The sequence below is a fragment of the Simochromis diagramma genome, unplaced genomic scaffold (assembly GCF_900408965.1).
Source record: "Simochromis diagramma unplaced genomic scaffold, fSimDia1.1 OVJJ01000596.1, whole genome shotgun sequence".
Classification (NCBI taxonomy): Eukaryota; Metazoa; Chordata; class Actinopteri; order Cichliformes; family Cichlidae; genus Simochromis; species Simochromis diagramma.
Window position 1 is genome coordinate 4,669,187 of NW_024387245.1, and position 22,162 is coordinate 4,691,348.

At 38.6% G+C, this 22,162-nt stretch overlaps 2 protein-coding genes and 1 long non-coding RNA gene across 6 annotated transcripts in view; 1 reads left to right on the forward strand and 2 right to left on the reverse strand.

The window, feature by feature from the left end:
* Window positions 1-9,250, reverse strand: part of LOC120714300 (disabled homolog 2-interacting protein-like) — a 182,600-nt gene extending 173,350 nt beyond the window's left edge. For all 3 annotated transcript variants that reach the window (XM_040000445.1, XM_040000446.1, XM_040000444.1), the window contains exon 1: window positions 8,984-9,250. In XM_040000445.1, the coding sequence (XP_039856379.1) occupies window positions 8,984-9,023 (40 nt within the window). In that variant the 5' untranslated portion in view covers window positions 9,024-9,250. The remainder of the gene's footprint in view (window positions 1-8,983) is intronic.
* LOC120714302 lies at window positions 1,083-10,978 on the forward strand. Its single transcript, XR_005691396.1, has 3 exons — window positions 1,083-1,274; window positions 4,665-4,668; window positions 10,967-10,978. It is a non-coding gene; the product is annotated as an uncharacterized LOC120714302 (long non-coding RNA).
* Window positions 10,979-16,903: 5,925 nt separating this feature from the next.
* zgc:63972 (protein CutA homolog) lies at window positions 16,904-21,569 on the reverse strand. 2 transcript variants are annotated; one of them, XM_040000949.1, is made up of 6 exons: window positions 21,125-21,564; window positions 20,435-20,583; window positions 19,385-19,444; window positions 18,585-18,630; window positions 18,441-18,490; window positions 16,904-17,964 (listed from the first exon to the last, which is right to left on the reverse strand). In XM_040000949.1, the coding sequence occupies exons 1-6, from the start codon at window positions 21,197-21,199 to the stop codon at window positions 17,862-17,864; spliced, it is 483 nt and encodes a 160-aa protein (XP_039856883.1). In that variant the 5' UTR covers window positions 21,200-21,564; the 3' UTR covers window positions 16,904-17,861. The 2 variants fall into 2 exon arrangements, with proteins under 2 accessions (XP_039856883.1, XP_039856884.1); XM_040000950.1 differs by lacking the exon at window positions 19,385-19,444 and having other exon boundaries at window positions 21,125-21,569.
* Window positions 21,570-22,162: the final 593 nt, after the last annotated feature.

Genomic DNA, 22,162 nt, shown 5'->3' on the forward strand with positions numbered 1-22,162 from the left:
GATCATTAAAAAGAATGGACATGGTCAGCAACAATAGTTATGTAAGCTATGATGTTTAAACAATGCTCAGTTAGTAGTTAAGTGTGCCAAGAAGTCTCCCTCACACCATTGCACCACCTAAACCAGCTTGAACCACTAATACAAGGCATTCAAATGTAAATGGCAACGCAGTTACTGTTGCATTCCTATAACCCTGAAGCAGTCTGGCCGTTTTGCTTTGACCTCTAGCATAAAAAAGATATTTTAACCTGGAGAACTGCCACTAATTAGATATGGTAAAGAGCAGTTGAAGAGGTGTGACAACATGACTGGTGAGTGCACAAAACAATATAGCAGCCAGCACTGTTGCTTCTAGATGCTTTGTAGATTCAAACTCTTCATCACAAATCTTCCTATAGGAGTGTAGAAGAAGGGTTGTTCTTTTTTAAACTGCCTAGTTCGCCATGATAACGTGTTTTCCACACATAACCCGAAGCTTCGGTTTGAAAGATAAAGCATTGCAATCACACAAAAACCTTTCCATGACAGTGTCGTTGAAGCATGAATGTCAATGAAAGAGTTGATGCAGTTAAAAAAGTAGTGGAAGTCTGGAGGTCTGTATTTTTTTTAATACTTTCAGAATTTCAAGATGGATTAATATTACGAGATATTTGTATTTATTAATTAATTTAACCTTGATTTGTTAAAAAAAAACAACTTCATTATGTGCTTACATCAGAACTAAATTCTCTTCTTGAGTGTCATGCTTTTCACTGGTACAATTTAATGTTTTGGAGCTCTGGTGTGCAACCATGACATTATTATGATTGCATAATTATGTGCTTCAAAATAATGACATCAACTCGTGAATTTACCAGAATAGCAATATTCCGTGGTTGCACTTTGTAGCTGTTTTTGCTGTAATATATTTTTACAGATACGTCTCAACTCTCCAATTCTCCTCCAGGTGGCACTGGATCAGTCCATTTTGTGCAGAAGGGAGGTGTTTCAAGCCTCCTTCTCTGTAAGCACACAGAAAGCTTTGTTCAATTCAATTCAATCAATTCAGTGTGATTTATATAGCACAAAATCACAGCAACAGTTGCCTCAAGGCACTATGAATTCTAAGGTAAAGACCCTACAATAAATCAGAGATAACAGAGAAAACCCCAACAATTACATGAGCCCCTTTGAGCGAGCACTCTGGTTACAGTGGGATGGAAAAACTCTTTTAACAGGAGGAAACCTTCAGCAAAACCAGGCTCAAGGAGGGGCGGCCATCTGCCGCAACCATTGTACTAGCCATCGTCTCTGGCTGGTGTTTTAGCTTTTGTTGAGCTAGCTCACACAAAGAAAGTCTAGTTATTTTAAATTTGGGTCATAGTAAACCCCTCTGGTCTAGCAGTTGCTCATTTTCCTACAGCAAGGTGCTTTTATTGTTTGTTTGTCTTAGACTTTCAGAGGTTAAATGAAGAAAAAATTGAAAAACAAATGATAAATAGAGACAAGTATATTCATATTTTTGAGCACATGGCACTTAAGTGAAGTGGTTGTGCATGTGTTTTCTAAAATTATTTAAAGTATGTAACCACTGGTAATCAGTCTCTTATCAAGAGACGGATAAAACTGTGGACCTTTTCTCTACGATCTGATTTATGTGCATGGAGAGAAGAAAAGACCTGAAAGTCTCACAAGTTGTTATTGCTGATGGTTTGGGTGGTTGTTTGTTTATCGGAAGGAGGAAGGTGAGCTGGTACCTCCTGCTGTGTCTGCTGGCACATCTGTTTCAATTCAGGATGACCGTCCTGTTAGTACACTCACACTTTGTCTTTCATTGCTCCTTGGGAAAAATGAGCAGTCATTTTTGCCATTCTAGCTGGCTTTTATTGAAAAAGCAATGTTTGAAAAAGCAATGTGGCCCAACTTGTCAACAGTTCTCTTGTTCTCTGAGGAACAACTGGACTGTGAAAACTATATGTGGAAAAAAACCCAGTGTGTGCACAAGTAACATCATGTCCCTCTGAGCTTGTATGTGATGACAAAGAAGAAATAAACAAACAAAAAAAGCCTATAAACCAATTATGGATCATACTTGAATGCAACCCCCCCTTCAATAAACAATAGAGTAGATTTTGAGCCATCTCTCTTGGCTGGTGAGTAGGAGTTGTGTAGGCAGTGCTACACTTGACATTAATGGATGATGTTTTTTTTTTTTCCACCGATCCAGACTTTGTACTTCCTCGGTAGCTACTGTTTAAGCATCATTTGTCTGCCCCTCAGTCAAAAAGGAAATGTTGTTAATGTATATTTCTGGACACTGAACCTGACCTGCTTTAGACTAGGGATAAATGGACAGGATGCTCAGTCTTCATCTGAGCATCTGAATTAATGATGTCTAAATGCACAGGAAGCTCTTTATTCTTATTTCCTAAAGCCAATCCTTTTATTCCACTAATGTAAATACTTAAAGTTGTGGAGCAACTATACCTGCTGGAGGTAATTCAGAAACCTGGAGGCCCTTTTAAAAAAGTTTGTGAAACTAAGCTGCAAGATCATTCCCCATGCACGGAAAAAAAGAGCATGTTGGATTTACTTAAATCAATAGTGGACATTAGTTGCAAACAATTGTTTTGCTTTGGCAGAAACTTAAACAACCGAGTTAAATCAACACAACTTATTCATATTCAATAAACCTGTGCATGTTGTGTTGATAAAATGTGATTGAAACGTGTTTAGATGAAGTAAGTTGAGCTCTTGGAATATTTTAATCCTTCACAATTTTGTCATTTTATTCCAACACTATTCATTAACTTTTACCCCAATACTACTTGGTCACTTAAATAATAAATGTTGTCTTCTATTACATAATGTTCAACAAAGTCTAGAGTCTGGTTAACATAAAAGCTGAATGGATTTACAACAACTACCATCCTCTTATCATCATCTGAGTTGCAGTGGGGCTGGGGCATAACCCCGAAGTGATAGGTTAAGAGGCGGGGTGCACCCTGGACAGCTCTTACTAGATTGTATAATGTCATCTGAACAAGAACAAATTAAATTGCTGAATTTCATACAGATCTTACATGATTTCATTACGTTCACCATAGAAACATGAAATACTTTTGTTCAAATTACAAGTTAGACTTTTGTAAATGTAACAACCACCCAATGTCCTTTTTTTGGTATACTGAAAAAAGTAGAGGCGACTGCTCGACTGCTCGTGCTTCGGATTGTGAGCAGTTGAGGATCAAACCACGATCCGAAGTGCGCGAGATGAAATCACATGCTCTGTCGCGAGATTTAACATATTATTGACTTTCTTCACTCGAACATGATATGAACATACCCTCTCTGCATATCATGTAGTTTCTACACTATTTAGTTACACTTAACTTTAAAGCATGAGGCAATTGTGTTGAATACACGCAGGATGCATGCATAAAACTGTGTAGTGTGCTTACACTCTATTCATAAGGAATGCCAAGCATTAAAAACATGCTTAAAATAGACATGCAGTACTCATTTCCAGCTCCATATTTCTATTCTTTTGATAAAATATTCAAAATAAACCTCATTTATTTTATACTAGGCTTCATCTTTGGTTTAAAATAAGAAATTCTTCCCTCCCTCAATTCAATCCAATTCAATTCAATTCAATTCAATTCAATTCAATTCCATCTCTGTGGCACCAAATCACAACAATAGCTGCCTCAAAGTAGTTTATATTGTGAAGTAAAGACCGTACAATAATACAGAGAAACTCCAACAATCAGATGTCCCTGGTAGAACCAAGCTCAAGGAGGAAACAGGATAAAACCCACTGTGGAAGAGCGCCAAAGATAATAATAACTAATGATTAGATGCAATGTACTTTATAACCAGAGAGTAAAAAGAGGTGAGTGAAAAAGAAAGCCTAGGGCTATTGCAAGGTAACTTAGAAAGAGTTCATATCAACTATGCACTTTATCAAAAAGGAAAGTTTTAAGTCTAATCTTAAATGTACAGATGATATCTGTGCCCTGAATCCAAACTGGGAGCTGGTTCCACAGAAAAGGGGCCTGAAAGCTGAACGTTCTGTCTCCCATTGTAATTTAAAATATCGAAAGAGCCACAAGTAAGCCAGCAGTCTGAGAATGAAGTCCTCTAAAGGGACGATAAGGTACTATGAAGTCTTTAAGATAAAATGGGGTCTAATTATCCAAGACCTTGTATGTGAGGAGAAAGATTTTAAATTCAATTCTGGATCAAATATGGAGAAAATGAAGAGAAGCCAAAATGGGAGAAATATTCTTTGCTGTCTTTCTAGTCCCTTTCGCTGAAGCATCATGGATCAATCAGGGAGGTTTTAGAGCAATCTGATAGTAAGTAATTACAATAAAGCCACTATCCTTATAAGTGGATAACTTTCTTCTGATTTGCTGTCTCTTGCAAACTTTGAACAGTAGGTGGCACTACCATGATTATCTGCAGACTGTGGCTTAGATGAGGCTGTTCCCTCTTGTCATACAAACATCAGACAAACCCAAAGGTACGAAAAGACGAGTGATTTCCTCTTATATAAAGCCAGTGCAGATGACAGTCAAGAACAATTATGGACGAGGCGAGAAAAGCAAACTTTTTGAAACAAGGCAGCTCAAGGAAGAGAGACGAGGCTGAAGCCAGGCAGCATGTGTTATTTGGAATAGTGGGGTGACAAAGAAAGCCAATCATGTAACTTGGAAGTGTGTTTGCTCTGCTTCACCACAGACCTGGACACAAATACGTCCAAAGCTACCTTTCTGGACCCATTCCCTAATTAATTCACTACAACAACTTGTAATCCTGGCTAAGGTGTCAGTTGGTTGGCTCTCTCCCTTCAGGCAGTCAGGCGTAATTGCTGGCACTTGCTTGGCTCCAATATAAGGTCAGTTCATGTAGCATTGCCATTTATAACCAGCCTGAGATGCAGACGTTGAGTTAGCTAAGGCCATTTAGAGAGTGGGGATGTTTTAGTGGAAAGAAAGAAGCTGTGTTCAGGGTCAGTTGCTTTCTTGATTATGTACTGTTCTTATATAGGACAGGACAGCTGATGCAATTTTACCCTACCACATCTTTTCCTTTTGCTTCTCCCTATTGCGCTTCTTCAAACTTACTTTTCTGCTTCTTCTCTGTGGAAGACAGCGTTGCACTTCTTTCAGGCTTTTCTTCTATTTGTTGCAGCGACTCTTGTTTATGCATGAATAACAACAGCTCCCCAGCCTCAAAACTCAAGCAGCTGTTTAGAACTGGCGTGTGTTTGCACTGACGTTGAATTAAGATTTGCCACTGGATTGAAATGTTACACCTCAAATCCGAAAAAACCAAAAAGAAGAAAAACTGCCATATGTTTCAGACTGAGTTTAGCATATAATTGAAAGGAAATGGTGCGAAACTTTTTGCCTAGGTTGGCGATTTGTATCAATAATTTGCTCCACGAGTTTTGTAACCCTACATATCATTCTGTGGATTTTTTGCTGATGGACATTCCTTTGATAATTGTGGCCTAGCATGCATGAGGAAAGTTAAGCACAAATTACAGCTCCGTTTAACCCTTTATGAAGCCCAATCCTGATTAAGAATGGTATCTTTTTACCAAAAAAGGGGTTTTATGACTACGTGCAAATTTAGGCGGCCACGCAGGCGGACAGACACATTAGTGAACGTGTCGTATCAGAAGGTGGAGATTTATGTTGGAAATATTTTCACTGTATTTGAAGTGGCTGTTACATTTTTTTTAGCTCTTAGGAAAAATTTTTAGTCCGCATTGATAGTTACAACGAATGGGCTGAGGGTTAAGAGACGTTCAGCTTTGGTCTCATTTTGTATAACATGAACTTTTGATGAATAAAATGTAAAATAGTGCACACTGTCCTTGGTCACATTAAATGGTCTGCTATTGGCTTGTACTTTGAGGACCCTGTTTTTTTTTAACCATGTTACATATTTGATGGTTTCTCTGGTTTGTTGCTGTTGTGTTTGAGAATACACGTACTTGCGTACGAAATATATTAAAGCAAGGGGAAAATGTTTTCCCTCTTCAAGGGGAAGAGGAGAGAATTGTTCTTTATGTGTGTCGTTATTATTGCTGATTTTATTGAGTACACTGTTTTCATTTCCTGTGACATACAAAGATGGTCAGAGTCTTTTGTGAAAATGGAGTTTGTTTCAGTGAAGTGCTTGCTGCCAGCTGCTTTCAGTACAGTTTGGTTCTTTGATTAAGAGTTTTTTTCACATTCAAACTGTTGTAGAATCTGTGCCAAGGCAATCAGAGAAAAAGTACTGCTGTCAAAAAAGGGAAACCACAGCGGCATGCAGCTGAAATGCAAAGAGGCTGACAGGGACGATTCTTTACTTTATTTCTATATTGAATAAATGGTTTTGCTGATGTTTACCTTTTTTCTCCACTTGCATTTAGCTTCCTGTGAACCTTCACACTTCTCTCTTGCACTCACACAGATTATGTAACCCTTCTGACCAGCTATTATTGTCAGTGCTGAGGTTCCAATACAACACACAGAGTAGATTCTGCTTTTCTTGTTCATATAAGGATGGCTCTACTAATAACAGCCTTTCGTCTATGGGAAGTACACATCTGTGACACGATCATCTCGGCACTGTGCAGCTGTGTTTTCTGCTGTTGTCTTGCTCACAGACGAAGAGCAGCAAAGGAGATGAGAGGGATTTCACTTGGAGCCTGAATTAAATTTGCGATGGGTGACAGGTGTCATGTCAGAACAGGAGCAATGTGTCAGTAAGTAATGAAGAACACTGCGGGAGCCACTTTTATTTTGTATTCCAACTGCCATAATGCACAATACAGCAATGTTAGCTATTTAAACAAACGCCAACTGCAAAGTCACTGTTTTAAGAGTGCAATGGAGATATTCACTACTTAACTGTAACTCAAAGTGCTGTGAAAAAATATTTCCCCCTTCTTGATTTCTTGTTTTTTTGCCATGCATCCTCTTAATCATAAAAGTCCCCCTTGCCCACATTAACCAAAATAATGGACTAAATGCTAAGATCAAACAAGTTAAACATAGCTAGATGGGAAAAGGCATCAAAACCCTTATTTAACACTTAGAGACAACTTATCAATATTTTATTGATAGGTTTTTTATGTACTTGGTGATTAAAAAAAACAAACTATAAATACATCAGTCAAGAACTATGTTATGCAGCTCGACTGATATGGGATTTTTAAGACTAATACCAATATTTGGTTATTGAAAAAGCCAATATTCCAATATTTTGGTGGATATTTTTTTAAATAAAAAATGTCAAATAAAAGGAAATAAACAGATTTTCCTTTCATTTGTTACGTGTATTATATATTCACTCGTTTATACTCTGCTCGACTGCTTAGCAAGTTGCATTTGTGGTGTTCAAACACGTGTGTTGCCATCAGGGACGAGGATAAACTATGGAACACCAATATTCATAATTGTTGAATATGGGTGTTTCTCCCAGCTCTACTTTGCTGTTTTATTGTCATTAATCAGCTGTTATAAATGCCAATACCAATATATTAGCAGATAGGTAATATCGGTTGATAATAACATGTGACAAACAGGTCAGGCTCTATTAACTTGCACATAATCATTTTCAGTGTATGAAGAAGTCTTCACATCCTACTTAAGACTACTTAAGATCTATGGGGGATCAAAACTGCCAACTAAGAAAGAAAGAAAGTTACATTTTATCAATGTGTTAAAAATAAATAAATAAATAAATAGACGAGGATTTGTTTTTAAAATGTAACATGGACTGATGTTTCTATGTCAATTTTCCATTACTTGTATTCCTCTTTTCTAATAATTCCCAGATTTAGCTTTTCTTCATTTTCTTCAGTAGGCAAATGATGGGACTGTCATAGGTTCAGCTTTGTACCTATTAGTTGGTCAAGAAAAGCTCAAGACAGAAATGAGTCAGGAGACTGATAGAGTAAGGTGCTGAGCTAATGTAGCTCAAAAAACAGACAAAACAACACTCAGTACTGTAAAAAATACTAATGCTAATTAAACTAAATCATCTTGTTACGTTTCATAATTTAATCAGTGCCAAATTATATTTGTTTTTGGTGCACTTTTGGTTTATCCATATATATATATATATATTTTAACTTGGTCGTCTTTACATTTACAGTTTCAATTTGTTCTCTACACCTCGCCAAGTTTTTTTCAAACTTCTTGTTCTCACTAAGTAGCCTTAATTAGGTTGATGCTGAGATTCCCACGACACATTAACAGAATTATCAAACCTTTCATTGTACAATAAATCAAAGTAGGCTTCACTGAGGACGAATCTATCCCTCTGGCTCTAATCAAATGGATTACACAACAAACAGCCAATGAGTGCGAACAGTCTAGTTCCCAACTCAATACCCAGCAGGATCATCCTCATCACAGAGGACAGCTATCAACCTCCACCGACCGAGCACAGCAAATGTAAATGCACTCTTCCTCAGCCCGAGCTACTTGCTTTGATCTTTCGTGGTTTAAAATTCACATACGACCTGCATGCAAATTATGTTGTCACTCTATAGGAGCAAGCCCAAACAACACTTTCTGGCAATCAGCCGCAACCTATTAAACACAGTAAGTTGAAAGAAAAAGCAGCACAAGCCTTGTCAGTATATCTAGGTCAGAAGAATGCAATGTTTTCTAGTCCGTATCCACTTTCTCAGCTGTGAAGTGAGGTAGTCATAGTAGCACGAGCAACTCCACCTTAATGTACTCTTTTAGCACTGCCATATGGAAAAAATACAAAACATACACACACACTATGTAATTTACAGTTACAATCACCATGGTTATCACCTCTTTTAACACAACACTTGCACTCATGGGCATGCATACGAAGCAAAGAATTACACAAACAGAAACCAGAATTCTAACACTGAAGTAAGGAGAGGAAACAGGATGAATAGTGATGACAAGAAGTGGGAAGGAAGGCAGAGAAACACAGATCTTATTCTTGCCTTTACCTGACAGGGAATCAGAAGACATCTTTCCCTGCTGCTGCATCTTGAACGCTTGATCCAGATTGTGTGGCTGTAGAGTGAGCGAGCCAACACGCCTCACTGTGTGTTTTGATGACGGAGTCTGTGTAGCAGCTCGGGGAGTGAGCGAGCGAGGAGTGAGCGAGCAAACAGAGCCAGGAGAAAGGTGCGGGAGAAGAAATGAGCTGCTTTTATTGCCTCGTCAAGTGTCTCCAATCTCATTCTGACTTTCTCTCATTCCTGCTCTCACTTGCTGCGAAAGTGGATGTGTTGGACTTACATGGAGCACGTGTACTGCAGATGAAGATTTATGAGGTACACAGGGGCAGGGAAATGGGAGGAGCACGAAGAGAGAGAGGAGTTGCAAAGGTTGAAGAAGAGGAGGTGCTGAGGAGAGGAAGAAAGCAATCACCTGCTAGTGTGGGCTTACTCAGTCAGGCACTGAGACATTATTCTTTCCTCTCCTCTGTGTAACCTTGCAACGCAGAGCGCTAAGCCAGTTCACAGCTTACATGTACTGCATCACTTTGGCTGTGTGTGACAGATCCAATCTTTAGTGAAACTGCAGTCTAAATGGTATAATACCAGCATGTCTACATGAGGGCACGTAGGAAATCCACATGCACATTCTTAAGGCTTGGGGAGCTTAGTATAGTGCACAAAAAAGAGCCGCAAGTGCAGAAAGCTTTGTTCTGTTGTCTTACGCTGATGTTTGTATGGAGACAGGTCGGTTAATGTTCTGTTGTTCAAACTCTGTCTCCAGTATAAATAAATGAAGCGAGATTAGAACTGAAATTCTTAACAACCTTGGCGGCTTGTAGGATGAACGACTTTTCGCTTTCACTTGATTAAAAAAAGGCGTAACCATTACATGACATCAGATGTGCACTGACTCTACAATTCAAGGAATACACCATGTTTCTGAAACACTGCGGGATTTATTTGCACCTGCGAACATACCTGTTATTATGCATTAAGGCTGTCAAAACTGACCAAAAAATGTGATTTAATTGTTCTTTAAAAAACACAAACATACATAGTTTAGACTATTTGCCTCCAAATGTCTAACAACAGGAGACACGTGTGCTGATATATGTGTGTCTATGCTCACCGGTGACTTTGTTAGGTACATCTGTTCAACTGCTCATTAATGCAAATATCTAATAAGCAAAAAACATGACAGTAACTCAGTCCAGGCATGTAGGCATGAGCTGCTAAATTATAAACTGAGAATCAGAATGGGTCATTTAAGTGACTTTTAACGAGGCATGCTTGTTGGTGCCAGGCGGGTCTAAATATTTTAAAAACTGCTGATCTCCTGGGATTTTCCCACACAACCATCTGTAGAGTTTACAGAAAATCAGTTTGTTCTTGGCAGTTCTTTGGGTAAAAATGCCTTGTTGGTGTCAGAGGTCAGATGAAAAATGGCCAGACTGCAGCAAGCTGAAGTCAACAGAAACTCAAATAACCACTTGTTACTTCCAAGATATGCAGAAGAGCATCCCTGAATCCATAACATATTGAAACTTGATGCAGATGGGCTACAGGAGCAGAAGACCACAGTGGTGGCTCCCCTGTCAACTAAGGACATTATATCAGGGGTACAGTTCTGACACAACTGGAAAAATGTTGCTTGGTCTAATGAGTCTTGATTTCTGCTGTGACATTTGGATAATAGACTCAGAATTTGGTATAAACATGAAAGCGCCATCGCGCCCTGTAGCAATGGTTCAGGCTGCTACTGGTGGTGGAATGGTGTGGATCTCTTGGTACTCAAATCACCTCAAATTGTTTTTTTTAAACGAAAAATGAGTTTCATCACTAACACGGTCAGTTTATAGATGATGTGGTGAGATTAATACACAAGGCTGATGAGTTTGCTTACAGGAATGAACTGTCAGTATGGTGCTCCATCAATTACCCGGCACTCAGTACCTCTAAAAGAAAAAAGCTGATCCTGAGCTTAAGGAGACAGAAGGAGAAACTTGTCACATTACACATGGGTGGAGACACTGTGGAGAGAGTGTCCAACTTTAAATTCTTTGGCACACACACATCCCTTCAGGATCTCACATAGAATATAAATACAGCCTCTCTGGTAAAGAAGGCTCAGAGGTGGCTCAGCTTCTTAAGGATGTTTATGAAAGCCAAAGTGTCCAAACAGCTGCTGGTTTTGGTGTGGCATTCCAGCTGCAATGAGGCTGACAACAAGGCTCTTAAGAAAACCATCCAATCGGCACAGACAACCAACAACACTCACTCACACTGCACTTGAGGAGATCTACAGAAGCCCGGTGCTCATGTCAGACCCCGAACATCATCAAGGACTCTTCTTATCCTGGGTGCCGCCTTTTCACTCACTTGCCCTCTGAAGGATGCTACAGATCAATAAAAGACTGCGGCTCCAGACTACAGAAAAGCCTCTGTCCAAATGCCATCAAAGTGCTCAACTCTGTCTCATAACACTCAACTCAAAACATCCTGTGCAGTATCACTAGGGGCTTCTCAGCAGATGTGTGTGTATTTCTTGTAATTCCTATGTGCGTGTGTGTGTGACCTTTCTTTCATCATTGTTGATGATGATGCTCCCTTACTGTATTTCCTCATTTCAGATGGACTAACATTGCATTTCACTCAGTGTAAGAGAGATGTTTTTGACTCCTTCATGCTTTCAGGCTTTATACCACTGTACTGAAAGGCCAGCAGCCTGACCTCTTGTCAAGCCTCAGGTAAGTTTGTAGGTAAAGATATTTTGTTGAAATAAGCTGATTCATTTCAGTTAGCTACCATATGTTGTTGACCTTCCGATAACTGTTAAATAAAAGTTTATGTAAAAGTTTTAAAGAAAGAATAATGAGAAAGTATAACCAGCTTTGCGTCATTTGCAGCTCAAGAGCAGGGAGTTGGAAATGAATATATATTTTTCTTTTCACAAATCTATGTAAGGTTTGCTTTTTTCCCACCCCCACATTACTATTTATCATACTTCTGTTTTTTATTTGCCGCAGAACTGGAAGGTTTTTTTTCCCTCTTTGCCAACACAGATTTATTTAGCTTTGGGAAATACGTGCAAAGTTCCTCTTCCTCGGTAAAAAGTAGAAAGCCCAAAAAATTGGGTTGAATTTGACAACTGGATTCATGTTACTTTATGTGCTACGTTTATGAAATATAAAAGCTCAGCCTTTCTAAAAGTTCCATCTTGGTCCACTGTGATAGGATATAATTTAATACAACATTAATAAAACATTTAGATTTTCTTAAAGCAAAGCTTTACAGAAAGAATTTTAATGTGAATGCATTATTCTAAATTAAGAGCAGACTTTCTGCTCTGGGAAGCAGATCTGGAGTTCTCCCTCCCATCCCATTACTAAAGTGCGTGTGACTAATATATTCCTCCTACCTACGATGCATTCACCCGACTCCTTCACCCTGATTAGAATGTGCCACGATAGTATACATATAACAGGGTCAAAAGAAATGACTTCATTTAAACATGTTCTGGGAAACATATAGAGACTCAGAGAGTCCAAATGGATTTTATTGCAGGTTAATGCAGATGCAGTACAGTGCTCCTCCAGGGAATTTAAAATCAGGCAAAGAACAACATAAATAGCCCATTTTCCCCACAACTGATGAGAAACATTTATCTCAGAATATATTAAAATTAAAATTCTCATTTTTATCAATAAATATGCACCAAACAATGTGGTGCTTACCATGCCGAGGATCCAGGCATCTAAAAAAATTGAAGATCATGTGCTATTAGTGGTAAATGTTAAATTCTGTGAATGTCACTGCATGCCATTTTGCTCACTGTCATCTTTCCATAGGTTATATATAGCCTCAGGGCTGAGCCTGTTTCTTTAATCTACCCCTGTGAATGGCAGACCGATGAACTGAGCAGACTACTGGCACAAATACAGCCAGTGTCAGTGTTTGAAAACCATATAAAAAAATATATCAGGCGAGTGTATAATGTGTTTGAGTTTTCTAACTTGTATGGGTTTGGAAACACCAGTGGACCACTTGTGCAAAAGCAACACCATATTGACATATTGACACTATGTGGTGTGCTGTGCTGAATGGTTGCACGGCCAGCAGTTTGTCAAATTCTTACTGTTAAGAGGTCATTAATAAATCGGTCCTGCATTTGCCAATTTCATAAGAAAGCAGCTTTGTTGTCTGCAGTTGAAAATGTTTAATAACTAATTTATAAGTGGGGTTTTTCCCACAGATTCCCCACAGACCTAGAGTGGTTACTGTAAGTAGTGACTTCCAGGGCTGCAGTTCCTACTATTGCCATTTAAGGCTGGCTACAGAAGCAAGTTTAAAGGTTTAAAGCAGGTGAGTTATACATTTTTTTTTGTTATTTTACGATAATGGTATAGGTTACATAAGTGGCTGGTGGTTCCTTTTGTTATTTTCATATGTACTAAAATATACTTTGAGTAGTTTGCAGTTCAAAGAGAGGTTGCAAAGATGGAAATACTTAGAGGACAGGACGAATGAAGAAAAATGTGAGAGTGCTGAGGACAGATAGAAGAAAAGATAAATAAGGGCGTGTAGAGGATTAGTAAGGCGGAAGTCAGGGCGGCTATGAAGAGGATGTGGACTTGAAAGGCAGTTGGTCCACATGACATAGCTGCGGCGGTATGTTGATGTCTAGTAGAGAAGGCAGTGGACTTTTTAACCAACGGTCTTGGCAAGTGAGTAGAGATAAAGTGCACTGGTACCAATCTTTAAGAGCAGGGCTGGAGTGACCACAGAAGGATAAAGTTGATCAGCCATACAATGAAGCGATGAGAAAGGGTTCTTGAAGCCTCAGCATGGTTTCAACCTTATAAACAGTACATTTGCATGATGACTGAAACTAACACCACTGAGGGAACAATGGGCTGGGAGGTCAGGTCCTTGATCAGCGGACAGCTGGAGCTTAAGTGAAAACCCGAAGTGATCCCCGACACAAACAAAATAATATAGTGTACTCTGTAAAGTGCCAGGATAATTGCCATGATTTATACATCGGGGAAACCAAACAACCTCTGGCTAAATGGATGGCACAACACAGAAGAGCTACCTCGTCAGGCCAGAACTCTTGCAGCTATTCCCCAACTCTCTGTGAATGGTACTCATGACCATTGATCAGTGGTGTTTGATCAATGAGCCTTGATCAGTGGTTGTTGTCATGAGAATTTGCATATTAATGATCAAGGAACCAGCCCATTGTTCCCTCAGTGGTACTAGTTTCAGTCATCATGCAAATGTGCTGTTTAAATGTACTGTTAAGGTTGGGGAAACCTGCAGTCAGCTGAGACTGAAGAAGTCACTTGGGTGAGTGACGAAACATTCCTCCCACTGAAAACGCTTCGTCCAGATGAACAGAATCAACTTTTGGGGATTTACTTACCTGGATGATGATGCATCAAAACTCATAAGATAGAAAGGAGGGTGGAGGAATTGTCCGTTTCACTCACTGTTTGGTCTTATTTTACTTTTTGTTTACTTTTACTTTCACTAACTGTTTGATTAGGTTTATTGCTGTATTAGCAATTATATATATTATTATATATAATTATATATTAGGTATTGCTGTTTGGTTAGAGTCAGGAAAAGATTATAGTGTGGGTTACATACAAAAAAAGATTACACTCAGACCAAAAATCTCAAATAAATAATATAGTATATAAAATGTTATGCGCAGTATTGTCATCTAAATACAGTTGATCTTGTCGCTTATCAGCTGTGAAACAATACATAAGAGAAACCTACCTTTATACTAAACTTTGAAACCACTGTGATATACTATATAATAATACAAACAATTACAATAATTAGTAAAAATACTCAATTTAATAACATATCAGCTATAAGGTACTAATCAACATAGCAAAAAATAAATAAATAAATCAAAATTTGGGAAAATGCTGACTACTTGGACATCTTGTTGTCTCTGCATGTGTGCTATCCTCAGTTTATTGAATTTCTCAGCAGGAGCGCCATGTTAGAAGCGTCTGTTTCTTACAGATTACTTTTAATTATCATGTTCTGAGCTCTGCATCCAATGGAGAACTTCATCAAGCACAGGAAGGAAAAACAGCCAGCCATATGTCTCTGTGTTGACACAATTTATGACAATATTCGTGCAAGGATATAAATGGTGCTTCTTCAGTTGTCAATTAGTTAAAGGATAACTCTTAATAGTCACATGTATTAAATATTAATAGCAGAGATTTTATAGTGTCTCAGTACATTATAATAATAATGATATCATTACGTGGGACAGCTATATTAAACACTTTGTTGAATGTGTCTTATAATGAGCACACTGTGCAAGAGGGCTCATTATTGAACTTTATGTCAAAATACTTAAAGTAGCACTGACTAATACTGGGGCCAGACTCTTTAACTAATAAGAATTACACTGACTGGAAATGAATAGATTATATTTTAGCTCTATCACTGCAAAAACTACAGGCATTCATTCAGTATGACTCACATGTGATTGTTTAAGAATGATGTCGAGTCTGTTTGTGTATTAAAACACTGCCATCTAGTGAACATTTAATCAAACTGCATGATAATTATTATTTTTTGTCACAACATGAACTGCAGTTTATATTTTATATAGCATCTTTTGTCATTGCACAACCATATTTACCAGCCAAGGCAAACACTGTATACACATGCATAAGTATGAATGTGGCTTACTAAAAAACATGGGATGTATACCTATGCATTGGTGTGGGTGTAATTACAGTTGAACAAGAGGAAATTCATTGAATTAACAGCCACACTTGCACACTACCACCAAATGGCCTAAACTCTGGACCTGACAGGGAGGATTATTTTGGCTCCACAGACACAACACCAAACTAAACCATGTCTGCAGTTCCTTTGTTGAGGCCTCATGCCGGAAACACTTTATGCACACTCAGGCTTAGTGCATACTTCGGTTTAATGAGTAAGCTTGCACGGCTGACAAATTTTTGCAAAAGTGCAAATGTGGGGTGGTACACCTATCAGATTTGCTATAATTACCTGGTTTTGAAATTGAATGAAGTTAAATTTTAATAGTATCTGAAAGGTTACAGGCAGCATATTTGCTCATGTACACTTTGTAAAATTCATAAGGGCAACAAGACTCTTACCTGGCCTGTTCACATAATGTGCAAGTGCCGTTTATTAGAAAATTAAATAAAAAACCTTTTGGACTCATCTATGAAGATCAAGGACAGATCAACAGCAGTTCTTTCAGCTTTTAGAATTAGGAAGGAGTGATAAAAGTGGAAAACTGATATATAAAAATCAAATAGATGAACTTACCCATAGTAAGTTAGATAAAAAAGACATATTTTTATCTTTAGGTGAGGTTGTGCTAATTGGTAGTAGATGTTTTATTAACACAGGCAGAGCTAATCTGGGACACTTATGCAACATGTAGGCGTGCTGTTCTTTGTTGTGTTTCAGTTCACACTAATAAAGGATGTGCGCATGTGGACAAGTGTTACTCTAGAGCCTGACAGATAATCTATAAACTGTGGGTACACGCAGATTGCTCTGATACCCTGTCTTGCTGCATGCACAGATTTCTCAGTGTGCCTATGCTTTTGGGAAGGGCTTTAAAAATACATAACTCATAACAATAAATATATTATAGGGTAATATTTCACCGTGGGCCATGGTATGTTATCTAGGTGACAGTGATTTACAAATTACTTTGGTACTGAGCTGTTTAAACGTTTCTTAATGCACATAAATTACATTAAGTTAAGAAATAGGTTATTAAACCTGTATTTTACCATTATTTCATTATACACAGCATATGTATGGATGACAGGTATGGAAATATCGGAGAGAAAAGGTTTGTCCTCGAGCGGAAAAAATTATTCTAGAGATACAGCGGAATAGTATAAAATATAGATGCATTTATTACAGACGAGAGATGAGCCAATAGGTTTACAGCGAGTGTGAAGTTTAACCTTGCATAGAGGGTTTTCTTTATGCATTCACCCAAAATAGGGTGAAACTCAGTGGCCTTCTACATTATTGACATTCAGCTGGTCTCTCCTTGAAGCCTTTTGCAGATGCAAAATAGAAAAAATTGAGTCTAACAAAATACAGGGGTCAACTCAAAAACTCTCTAAAAGTTGAGACAAATCATATAAATGCACACAGGCTACATTCCAGTGTGTTTAATTCCTGGCCCTACTGGACTGGTGGGCATAAAGAGAAGTGCTGCAGACTGTGGTTCCATAAAATTCACTTTTCTTTTTCACTTCCTATATGACAATAGCAGTAAAGCATATACGCAAGGCCTTTACCATGTAGGTGAGTTAAGGCAAAGTGGAAATAAGGGGCAATATGACCGTACTTTTTATGACTTTTATCACATTATAGGTCTTGATTATTGATTATTATTGTTATTTCATATTATTATTATTACATCTTGGTTATGTGACTTGCCACATACTATACTCAAAAAGTCTTTTTTTGTTTTTTTAAACTGGAGAGAATGATCTGGTAACATACCATAAAAAAGAACTGATATGCTTAAAAGCACCATAAGAGTTCTTGTCCATTTCCTTACAACAGATTACCTGAGTGGAACTTTGACTCTTTCATGTAATTTTTTTTCTTTTTACAAGCAGTGTTTGAAATCCAATCTCTGCAGTACACTTCCGGTTAAGAAGGTCAGGCCAACAAAACTTCCTTGTATTAAACGTTAATGCTACAGAGCACTTCCTGAACTTTTAAAACTCTCCAAATCCTGGAAAAAAAAAGTTAAGAGCAACAAACACACATGGCTCAGTTTCCTTGTTTGACGGCAGTCCTCGCTGGGATTAGCTTTGGCCTTAACGAAATATCAGTCATCTGGAATGGCTTCGTCCATCCATTTCATGTACGCCAAGCTGCCGTCATCTACTGCAAGACTGAGGACTTCTGGGTTCCCGTAGGGATGTATAGACCTAAAGGCACGCAAAGAACGTGTTCGTATAAACTCAAATCTGTATAAAGTGGTTCTTGATTCCATTTCTTCCCATCACCTAGGACTAAAAGCACTGCAGTGCTTTAAAAGCCTCACGATGCTGACAGTACACTGAAGATGTGTGCATATATTGGAATTATGCAGTGTTTTTAACGCTCTAATACTGAATAGCCCGAAACGTGAATTGTCATGTAGAATGAGCCAATCTCTAATTATAAATAGTGTGAAATATTGATGCAGAATTGCAGAAGCTGACAAGACAAACCTCATTATCTATTACTTCTAGTTTTTTGTCCAAACATGAAAGTATCAGTGTTTGAATGTGAACGTTTGAACTGAAAATAATGTTCAGACTGAAGCCACGAACCTGGCTTTTTTCTCCCTTTAATAACTCTTCTTCACAGAGCACAAGGCACAGTGTCCAGTGTGAGTTTGACAACGTGACAAGCCTCTTACCTCACGTAGTCCACCACCTTCTGGATCCTGGAAGTCTTTGTTTTCACCAGCTGCAACAACAAACACATCTCATCTCACCAGTCTTGTATTTCGACATGCCCGAGTGCATGCTGATCACAGAAGGAATCGTCTCCGAGAGCTTACCATCAGGATTTCATTTGCATCCTGGATTTCTCCTTTCCAATAGAACCTAAAATGACAGAAAGTATTGGAACTGAAGCACCGCAGGGCTACTGACCGGAAAGTACAAGCAGACAAATGGAGCCTTCAAATTTAACAAAATAAGAGCTTTCATGCAAAGAACTAATAATAGTTTATTACACCCTACAGTGGCTGTCGGACTGTTCTTGATATGCTCCTGTGGTGTCAGGTGCAAAACACCCTCTTTGTTTAAAAAGTGGTTTTAAAGCACGGGAATGTCAACAAGTTTTATGCTGACATTTAAGATACGAAGATAACTGAAAGCTCACGGCATACCTGCAATAACACACCACGTCAAGTCCAAGCCAAACCTGTATTTTCACCTCTATTTTGTAAACAGGTGTTAACACTGACATTTCTATTCAGTTACTCTTATTTGTCCAAAGTTCAGCTTCCTCCCCCCCCCCCCAACCTAATCGCCCCCCACCCCCCGCCTTTGTGCTGTTATGCATTGACAGGAAAGCTAATCCATGCATGCAAAAACATGCCTACTTTGAAGGCTAACTGCCATTCAAGTTTCCAGTAGCCTTCCAATAAGGCTAAACAAATAAATTCAGGTGAAGCCCATTTGCTTTGTGGTTTGTGAAGAAAACAGCTTCCCCTTTGTGAACAAAGAAGCATGTGCATTCATTGTATTTATGAGCGCATACATGTGATGGACACGGTAACTAACGGGAGCTTTTGTGATTGTGTGCCGCCTGGTTAGAGAGGCGTTTCAAAAATGGAGGTCAGGTGTAATTTACATTGTGGAGGTCTTGGAGAGAATGTTAACGCTGGCCGCCAACCGCCTTTCCATGATTGCCCTGAAAGAAAAAAACGAAAGAGAGAATGGCGAGAACGGTTGGATGTATTGGTGGAAATGAAATGAAGGGGGCTAAGAGGGAAAAGAGAAAAAAAATCAAACACAAGCCAACAGCTGTTTGTCTATTAAAACTGGGCCCTTCATTGTCAAGACTCACGAAGCAAGCTGAAGGGGAAGGACATCTGATGGGAATTCAAGAAAAGAAAAAAAGACGGCAAACTAAATTTTATTACCACCTTTGCATTGCTCCCCTTCCCTGAGCGAGGAGCTGTGAAGGAGGTGATTTACATATATGGAAAGCGCACTGTGGCTATTTTCCTTGACACGTGGTTAATAGATGGAATCTCATCTGCATGCAGCTAAAATGCCAACAAAGGGAGATGAGAGTGCAAACACAGTGCTCTGCTGCAACTTGTTGGTTTGACAGAATTGTATCTCTTCTCCGAGCAGAAAAGGCAAACTTATGTCAGGGGAAATCACTTCAGTCACTTCAAATCTTTCACAAACCACAAGTCACACGCCAAAAAGGAGATGAGCATCAATACTCAGTTATTTTATTCTTTTTACAATTAGAAATGCATTTTTCTTAAATCAGATGGGAAGATTGGAAAGGCTCTGTTTAATAAATGTGAAGCTATTTGGAACTTCTTGTTGCCTGGCAGCAAATGAAACTTCTGTTGTTGCACAGTTTTATAAAAACTAAACAAAACTAATAATTAAACAAGAAAATGTGAGCAAAAGTGCTAATTAATAAGTGTTAGAGGTGTTTCCAATTTCTTAGCTAACTGGCTGGTGGCACTTTTGTAATTACTGCGCACGCCAAACAAGGGTGATAATAATGTTTTCAGCTGAACAAGAAAAGGCATAAATATTCTTTCACTTTGTGGAAACACTGAAAAAAAAATACGGTGTATGACACCTTAGGAGACTGCAAAATGCAATGCAAGTGTTTAAAAAGACAAAAAAGACCAAAAAAAAAAAAGCACCATACCTGCCAACGTCCTTTGCTGTTTGCTCATTGGGAGTGTTGATGACAAGGACAGAGTAGTGCCCTGGTACATAGCTCCCTGTGCATACAGAATGAAGCTGGACCCCAATGGACCACAGCCCGGGGAACAGGCACGCCAGCAGGATCAAGAACTAGAAGGGGATTTGTGAGTGCAATAGGACAGGGCTGTCAAATGCTGACATCTCAAGACACTGCAAAAGCTGGGTAATGTTTATAAAGCCTGTCTATAATTATTACCACATTTAGATGTCAAACTTCTTTTTTCCCCTCTTTTTTTATGCTGGGATGAAGGAAACTTATAACTCAATTTAATTATCCACTGGCCTCTGTAGGGATTGCCATGTTTGGATTGGATTCAGTATTTATCCTCTTATTATTTGGCACTGTCTGTCACAGATAAATTAGTATTGGACTTGGCTTGGATACAGTGACCAATTTATAAGCTGCCCTACTTCTCCGTATAGCGCTGCTTCACAGCCCGGCACAGATGCACGTAAAATCCTCCACCTCCCCCCAAACAAGTCATTGTAAAGCAGGCAGTTGTTTTTTTTTATAATTTTAAATTAGCGGCCAACATTAAAGCACCAGCTGTCACCAGGGCAAGTCACAACTTTTACGAGACTTTTTCGAAAACAGAAACGTTCATGTAATTCCACAAAAACAGTATCTCACCAAACACGACACGAGCAGTACGGAGCGAAAGCTCAAGACGACCTCTTTATAGCATCGCTGGAAGAGCCACTCCATCCTGCGGGCTCTGACTAATATCCTCCTCCGGAGACCGGCCAGTTTAGACAGTGCAGGGGGGACTAACTGTGCTGAACTTCGCCCATTTAAACCGCTAACACTTTCACTCGTTGTAACTAGTGTTACGACATTATTTTTTAGAACTTTGTCAGTCCTGTTTAATACGAATTTAGTGAGTGAAAACACGCTAAATACTTGCTAACGTTAAATAAGAAGCGTATACAGTAAAGTTGACAGGTAGGTTGAATGGAGAAATACAGTGACGAATCTCTGCCCCTTTCCATTGGTTGCCTATGACTTCCTGCCACGCCGGCGACCAATAAAATTGCTAGTTCACGTCCAGTGCGCTGCCTCCGGGCCTGGAGCATAATCGGCTTTATCTTGCTAGATAAACACGTCTCCCATGGATTTTACTTAAAACACTATGATAAATCCATAAATCTTTACTTTAATTTATTTCAAGCTGAAATAGAAAAATAAAGTCCTTTTGTCAGAAGACCTTTTTTCTTATTTAATCTCCTATAATGCGCTCTTATCCACAACCCCCGAAAATATATGACGTTTTATATACATCAAGCTTATAGGCTTGTTTTTATATTACCCTGTCCATTTTGGGACATTTTGACTTAGTTTACTATTTATTTGTCAGGCACCATGCACAAAATCACTGATCTCGCAGGACAAAAGATGACTTGTTAAAATAAAAGTACATATTCAAGATGTGTAACAAAGTCAACTATGCACAAGTATTCAAAAACAAAACAAAACAAAAACAAAAAAACCCAAAAAAAACAATCACCCACAAAGTCTCATACCTGCAGAGCTGTGAAAAATCTGTTCTATTACTTCCTGATTTCATAGTTGTTGTTCTTTAGTCCCACTTGTACCTTTCAGCTCATGAAACAAATCTGAATGTTAAGATATAATGAGTTTATAAGTGCAGTTTTTAAAATTATTTCATGT

Coding starts and splice junctions, on each gene's coding strand:
- zgc:63972 (XM_040000949.1), bottom strand. CDS start 21,199: ATGGAGTGGCTCTTCCAGCGATGCTATAAAGAGGTCGTCTTGAGCTTT. Junction 18,631..19,384: donor CTCTCCAAGACCTCCACAAT/GTAAATTACACC, acceptor CTGTCATTTTAG/GTTCTATTGGAAAGGAGAAA. Junction 18,491..18,584: donor ATGCAAATGAAATCCTGATG/GTAAGCTCTCGG, acceptor TTGTTGTTGCAG/CTGGTGAAAACAAAGACTTC.